This window comes from Cricetulus griseus, chromosome 4 (assembly GCF_003668045.3).
Source record: "Cricetulus griseus strain 17A/GY chromosome 4, alternate assembly CriGri-PICRH-1.0, whole genome shotgun sequence".
In the NCBI taxonomy this organism is placed as follows: domain Eukaryota; kingdom Metazoa; phylum Chordata; class Mammalia; order Rodentia; family Cricetidae; genus Cricetulus; species Cricetulus griseus.
This window is the reverse complement of record NC_048597.1, coordinates 3,528,827-3,536,326: the sequence shown is the minus strand read 5'-3', so window position 1 is coordinate 3,536,326 and position 7,500 is coordinate 3,528,827. Positions and strand designations below refer to the sequence as shown.

General features: G+C 47.0%; 1 protein-coding gene across 7 annotated transcripts in view; it reads right to left on the bottom strand.

Moving 5' to 3' along the window:
• Hlcs (holocarboxylase synthetase) overlaps positions 1 to 7,500 on the bottom strand; it is a 176,963-nt gene that overhangs the window by 145,950 nt on the left and 23,513 nt on the right. For all 7 annotated transcript variants that reach the window (XM_027415648.2, XM_027415647.2, XM_027415645.2 and 4 more), the window contains exon 2: positions 5,819 to 5,953. Coding sequence is in view for 4 of the 7 variants with exons in the window: in XM_027415645.2 (XP_027271446.1) it covers positions 5,819 to 5,953 (135 nt within the window). In the remaining 3 variants the exon portion in view is untranslated. The remainder of the gene's footprint in view (positions 1 to 5,818; positions 5,954 to 7,500) is intronic.

Genomic DNA, 7,500 nt, shown 5'->3' with positions numbered 1-7,500 from the left:
TAATTTCTATGATGTGCCGGTTATCTGCTTCCTGATCATCCGAAATGCATGCTGGGTCCCTAAAAGTTCTAGTTAGCAGGGACAGCAGTGGGTGCTTGGGATCCCCAGGGTATGGTGGTACACACCTGTAATTCCAGCACCGAGGAGGCTGAGGCAGGATGACTGCCACAAACGTGAGGCCAGCCTCAGCTGTGGAGCAAGATCATGTCTCAATAACATGAACAGAAAGAAAGCAAAACAAAAGGTTCCAGTAACAGATTCGGTTGGGGTAGGGGAGATGGTGAACACAGAGCATAATATATAATAATAAGAATCCATGGCGCAGGTTACTGGAGACTCTGTTATCCCCGCTGCCTCTCGGGCTCGGGGACCACGTTAGACACAGGTGCAGACACGGAATGTCCTCCCCAGGCTCGCTCGCTGAACACTTGGTCCTCAGCTTCTGGCACTATTTTGAGAGGCTGTGGAAATCTTAGAAGGTAGGATCAAATTGTGGGAAACTGGGGGTAGGTCCTTGGGGGTCTTGTCTCTGACCCTTCTTCGACCGTCCCTGCCTCTCTCTGTATATGATCAGGCAAATAGCCTCTGACACCATTCCTGCCAGCATCCAGGATGGAGTGACAATTCCCAACTAAAGTATACGTGGCCTTTTTTTTTTTTTTTTAATTAAACTGCAGCAGTTCCCATCCGTGGGGCGTGACCGCTTTGGGGGTCCCATACCAGATATTTACATTATGGTTCCTAACAGTAGCAAACTTACAAGATTAAGTAATAAAGATGCAACAAAATAATCTTCTGGTTGTCATCACCACAACATGAGGAACCGGATTACAGGGTGGCAGTGTCAGGGAGGTTGAGAAGCACTGGGTTACAGCATTATGTGTTCTGACATACCATTTAAGAACATTCAGAGCTGGGCGGTGGTGGCACACACCTTTAGTCCCAGCACTCAGGAGGCAGAGGCAGGCGGATCTCTGTGAGTTCGAGGCCAGCCTGGTCTACAGAGAGAGTTCCAGGACAGGTCCAAAGCTACAGAGAAACCCTGTCTTGAAAATAAAAAATAAATAAATAAATAAATAAATAAATAAATAAATCAGTTCTGCTATATAGTAAGTAGTAAAACATATTCATGAATTAAACCCCACACATGCTATCTTTTGTAAAAGATTTTTTTAATGTGTTTTGCCTGTGCACATGTCTGCATACCACGTGCACGCTTGATGCTGTTAGAGGCCAGAAGAGGGCATCTAATCTCCTGGGACTGGACCTTACAGATGGCTGTAGATGCTGAGAATCAAACTTGAGTCCTCTGGAAGAGCGGCCAGTGCTCTTTAACTACTGAGGCTTCTCTCCAGCCCCCTGTATAACTATGTTGTGATATAGTCATAAACCTGTAAGACGTACTAAGGACAGACAAGATGGGGCCTTTGTGTGCTGTCATAGATAGAAGGATAGAAACAAGTGATACCCAGAGTCAAAAAGCCGTTGGGTGACCAAGTGTGATGGCCAATCTTCATGCTCAACTTGACTGGATTTAAAGTCACCTCTGAAACACACCCCAGGGCTCACCAACTGAGGAGGAGATTCCCACCCTAACCATAAGGGGCTCCATCCGGTGGGCTAGGGACCCTGACTGAACGAGAAGCTAAAGACTGGAGTATGTCAGCACTCTTCACAGCTCTCTGCTTCCTGGTTCTCCACAAGTGGCTTCACTCTAAGGCTGCAGCCTCAGACCCTCCTCAGACGCTCCAGCACCACCTTCCCTGCCATGACAGTGAGTGTCCTCACACTGTGAGCCAAACAAGCCCTCAACAGACACAAATCACACCACACCTAGATCTGAAGTTGTCAAAACCACCACTCCCTAAAGCCTCATGGGTAATCTACAGAAAAACAACAGGGACTCTAAGCAGATGGCTGCTGAGCCACAGCTATTGCAGGCACACATGCCACATCATTACAGAGCATGCTGGCTGCAATGTGAGGACCTTCCATCTGCTGGGAGACTGTAACCTCTGCTTGGGAACCTTCCATCTGCTGAGCGGCTGTAACCTCTGCCCAGGTCCTTGTACTCATGGGAGGCAGGAAAGGCTGACAAAGCAGAGGCAGGGGGATCTCCGTGAGTTTGAGGCCAGGCTGGTCTACAGAGATAGTACCTTAGAAAGTTAAGTGAGGCGAGACTGTGGTAGGCAGGCGAATGTTCCCCTCTTCTAGTGTTCCTCCTTGCCCTGGAGTGACCAAAGTCCCAGTCTGCTTGAACCCACAGTCTGGTGAGGGACTGGAGTTCTTGTCCTCCTCTATAGCTAAGGGACCAAGGAGACTGTGTGTCTAAACTCTAGGAAGGGAGCAGCAGCGGCATAGGCAGTCTCAGGATCACGGTATCAGAGAGGAAGCTGGCCATCCTCCACTCTTCTCTCTTCCCTGATCGTAGGGCTACACTGTGGATGGAGTTAGTGTAGACAAGGCACAGCAGGAACAAGAGGCCACATCTAACAACACCGAGGATGGCAGAGACACGAAACAGAAGACAACTGGGCCCCTAGGTGCTGTAACACCTCACTGAGAGGGAAGCTCGCTTTTGGCCTGCCTGAGCCACTAAGTCACTACCGGCCTCTTTGTTAGCTGATAGCCCCCACAGGACAGTAACACTGTTGCTAACGAGGCAGTGTGTCACTGCCCCTGTGGGATATACAATTAAATAAAGATTCAGGAAATTAAAAACTAGAGCAGTTGTGGTGCACGTCTTTAATCCCAGCACTTGGGAGGCAGGGTCAGGCAGATCTCTGTGAGTTTGAGGCCAGCCTGGTCTACAGAGCTAGTTCCAGGACAGCAAGAGAAACCTTGTCTTGAAAAACCAATAAATAATAATAATAATAATAATAATAATAATAATAATAATAATAGAACAACAGAAGCACTTGCTTCAAAATACTCTACAGACTTGCCTAAAGGAAATCTGAAGGAAGAATTTTCTCAATTGAGGTTCCCTCTTCCCAGATGACCCTAGCTTCTATCAAGGTGACAAAAATCTAATCAAGATACCTGGTGACCTGAGTTTGATTCCTAGGACCCATTTAGTAGAAAGAGAGAACCGACTCCCTCAAGTTATCCTCTGACCTGTACACACACATACACACATGCAAATAAATAAATTAAAAATTAAAAATAAATACCCAAGGAAGAATAGGCAACCATATCACACAAACTTTTCATAGATTAAAAAAATAATAAAGCATCTTATGTGATTTAACTAAATGATCATTTGCCATTTGTTTTTTAAGTTAATTCTTTAAACAGTAAGTATATAGACAGGCAGTGGTGGCTCATGCCTTTAACTTGGGAAGCAGAGGCAGGCAGATCTCTGTGAGTTTCAGGACAGCCAGAGCTGTTACACAGAGAAACTCTGTCTGGAAAGTTCATCACAAAGATACTGTCTCAATAGTTAGTCTCCTGATACCAAACACAGATGTCAGCCACAAGCACTGCTGACTGGACTCAGTTTAACAAAACCTTTTCCTGTTTAGAAAACTCGAAACCAACAGATGAAAACCATTCACGAGTTCCTCTGGCAAACAGAGAAGATATGAGTATTGAGCACCAGTCAATACTTTGCCACCGGTGGCTTCAGGCACCTCGGTTTCCCCTTCTTTCACAAGAACAATGGAGGCAGGAGGCTCTAAGAATCAGATGTGAAGCATGTAAAATATCTCCAGGGACTTGATAAAGCCTGTGTTGTTGAGTGTAGACAAGTGAAACAAAGCTTCCTGGACATTCTGGAGAGAATTCGGGGTCTCAGGACACCAGCCAGCTCTCGCCTGCCTGCCAGTCCCCACACCCACCACCCCCCACCCCCAGCCCAGTTCTCGTTCCAGGCCTTGCATGCTGCCACAGTGTTCCCTGCTCTCTCTGCTCTCGTTTCTTTTCTCTCCTCCCAGCAGAATGGCCTTCTGTATGGATCACCCCAAAATGAGGATCCCACAGACTCAGGTGTGAGCAGCAGAGTCCCCGAAAGGCAGGCGAGAGGCACACAGTGGGCAAGTGAGAGCAGAAAACTGGTCCTGGCTCTTCAGTCAGAGCCAGGAGACCCCAGGCTGGGGGGGGAGTCAAACAACCACCATCTTAAGGACAAGGACTGCACTTCATGGGCAGGCTGCCACCAAAGCCTCAGCAAGAGTGTCCCAGTGGGGTGTGCCCCAGGACCAGAGCTCTAGCCATTAAGTGGAAAACCAGAGAAGGGCCACAGGACAAGACAGGACAGTTTGCCAGTTTAGACACAAACTCAAGAAGGAGATGAAGTGAGGGGCCGTGAAAATGAAGACACATTTCTGTTTGTCTCTGAGTGTGTGTCTCTCTCCTCTCTGTCTCTGTCTCTCTCTTTCTGCTTGTCTCTGAGTGTGTGTGTCTCTCCTCTCTGTCTCTGTCTTTCTCTTTCTGTTTGTCTCTGAGTGTGTGTGTCTCTCTCCTCTCTGTCTCTGTCTCTTTCTTTCTGCTTGTCTCTAAGTGTGTGTCTCTCTCCTCTCTGTCTCTGAGTATGTGTGTCTCTCTCCTCTCTGTCTCTGTCTCTCTCTTTCTGTTTGTCTCTGAGTGTGTGTGTCTCTCTCCTCTCTGTCTCTGAGTGTGTGTCTCTCCTCTCTGTCTCTGTCTCTCTTTCTGTTTGTCTCTGAGTGTGTGTGTCTCTCTCCTCTCTGTCTCTGTCTCTCTCTTTGTCTCTGTGTTTCTCCTCTCTGTCTCTGTCTCTGTCTCTGTTTGTCTCTGAGTGTGTGTCTCTCTCCTCTCTGTCTCTGTCTCTGTGTCTCTGAGTGTCTCTCTCACCTCTCTGTCTCTGTCTCTGTCTCTCCCTCTCTCTCTCTCCTTTTTTAAGCAGATTATAAACAGCAAGTTCTGGACCTTTGACTGAACTGAAGTATTTCAGCACACTCCAGACAAGATATCCAGGAGGGAGGTAGTTATGTGAGCCAGCTGTTCAGGGTGCCAGGAAAAGGATGAGATGAGGAAGAGATCACAAGGATGGACCAGACCTTCTGGGAGAGAAGGCAGGACACTGCTGCCCACATGCATTAATGGCTCAGTAGGTGAAGGTACTTGTTCCCAATCCCAGCAACCTGAGATCCCCAGGACCAACACAGTAGAAAAAGAGAACTAAGTCCAGGCAACCAAACCTCAAACCTTATGTGCTAACTTCCACAGGCACACATCTATACAGTCAATCAATCACTGTAAAAGGAAACAAGAAAAAAAACTATATAAAGTAAGGGGGGGGGTGGATTGACTGGTTACATGCTTGCTATGTTTGCAGAGAACCTGAGGATAACCCTAGCACCAAGTTACATCCCATGCCAGGAGTGCTAATGCTCCTTCAAACACTTTGGGAAGGTGGAGACCAGCAGACTGCTGAGTCTCAGGTCCTGGTTCCCAACTGTCCCAGACACAAGGTGGATAGAAACTAAACACACACACACATGCAAACACATACACACAAATGTATGTACATGCACAAGCAAAGAAACAGACGACAGTAATTTCACTAGCATGGTTTACATAACCCAATATATCCCAAAAGAAAGGAAGCCACCCATAAAGTCCAGGAAAGAACATTCTTAAAAAACAATTAAAAGCGTTGGTGGCTCACACCTTTAATCCCAGCACTCAGGAGACAGAGGCAGGCAGATCTCTGTGAGTTGAGGCTAGCCTGGTCTACAAGAGCTAGATCCAGGACAGTCTCCAAAGCCACAGAGAAACCCTGCCTCAAAAAAGCAAAAAACACCTAAGACACACGACACACCTTTAAAAAGGTACACAAGTAGAACATGGTACTCACTGTTTCTGAAGACGATGGCTTCTGGAAACTATCACCTTGTGCCCAAATGCTCTCTGTCACAAATGCTATATGTTCTGCCTCAAGTATGAAGGGAGAGACAATAAACAGGGCCCATTTGTTCAAGTCTTCAATAGACTAGAAAGAAAGAAAGGAAAACAGGATTCACAGTCATTTCGGACCACTTATCTCCGCACCCTGGCCTACCCTCTCCTTGCTTCTTCAGGTAAGATCGACCCAAGAGTCTGCTACACTTCTGCAGACCCCTTCAACCTGGCCCCTTTGTGTCAAACTGTGGTGACTTAAACAACTGTATGGCTCATAAGAATTTCCAAGTCTCGGGTCGGGCATTGGTGGCGCACGCCTTTAATCCCAGCACTCGGGAGGCAGAGGCAGGTGAATCTCTGGGAGTTTGAGACCAGCCTGGTCTACAAGAGCTAGTTCCAGGACAGCCTCCAAAGCCACAGAGAAACCCTGTCTGGAAGAAGAAAAAAAAAAAAAGAATTTCCAAATCTCTGGATATTTGTCTTCATGCAAGTAATTCTGACACTATGTCTTTTGGCTTAACATGTATGAGCTTTAGAGTCACACTGGGAAGGTACATTTAAGGGTGAGACTTGGAAGTGCTTGCCTGAAAGTCATACAATCGTCAAACCCAGAGATGTAAACTGCTTCAGGGGAAGTCCTTTCTGATGCAGAGACAGATGTGGGCAGACACACTTTGAAGGAAATATGCAACCCCAGTGGAGAATTCAGTGAGGTCTGTAAGGGGAGATTAGACACAAGACTGACCCTTTTTACATGTTCAAACAAAAAAGAAACTGTCCTCTATACAACTAAACTCACTTTTGTTCTTGTGTTAATCCCTAAACTACACGGTATAAGGGCCATTTCCATAGCTTCTGCCCTGTTTCAGGGATGGGAAGCCTGGAGGGGATTCAAACACCGTGAGGACCCACACACAAAGCAAAGATCAGGTCACTTTATGGGGGGCTGGCCATCCTCAAGTGTGGGCAAGTTGTTTAGGTGAGCTGTCTGCCTTGAAAAGTCATTTGCTTTATTTTCAGATTTCTGGAGGAGGACTGTAATTTGATTTTAAAAGGTTTTAGTCTTCGGAGTGGTGGTGGCGCACGCCTTTAATCCCAGCACTCCGGAGGCAGAGGCAGGAGGATCTCTGAGTCTGAGGCCAGCCTGGTCTATAGATAAGAGTTCCAGGACAGCCAGGACTACACAGAGAAACCCTGTCTGTGGTGGAGGGAGGGATACCCAGAGCAGAAAAAGCAGAACTCCAAGGCTGCAAGAACCTTCTAGGAGTCACAGCCCTGAATCCAAAACAGACAGCAGTGAGGTCTGAGCAAAGTTCAAGGGCTACAGGGGGGCAACAGGGAGCTGGTATCTGCAAGGCTGTCCCAACTTGGGGTTCTGAATTGGGTAAGAGCCAAGTCACTAGGGTAGCATAGTTACCAGGCCAAGGAGGGCATGGAAATGTTCGAAGGTGTCTAGGAAAACTTACTTGGCAAAATTTCTACTCCAATATAAACCGTAAAGATTTTTGTGTTAAATCAATAGTTTAGAAACCACCAGTGGAAAAACCCACCCTCACTAGCTTTTCAGTTCGGTCATCTCTCTCAAGCAGTTTAAGAGAATGTTGATGTTCTGAAGGAGCGGTGTCCGCTCCCAGCACA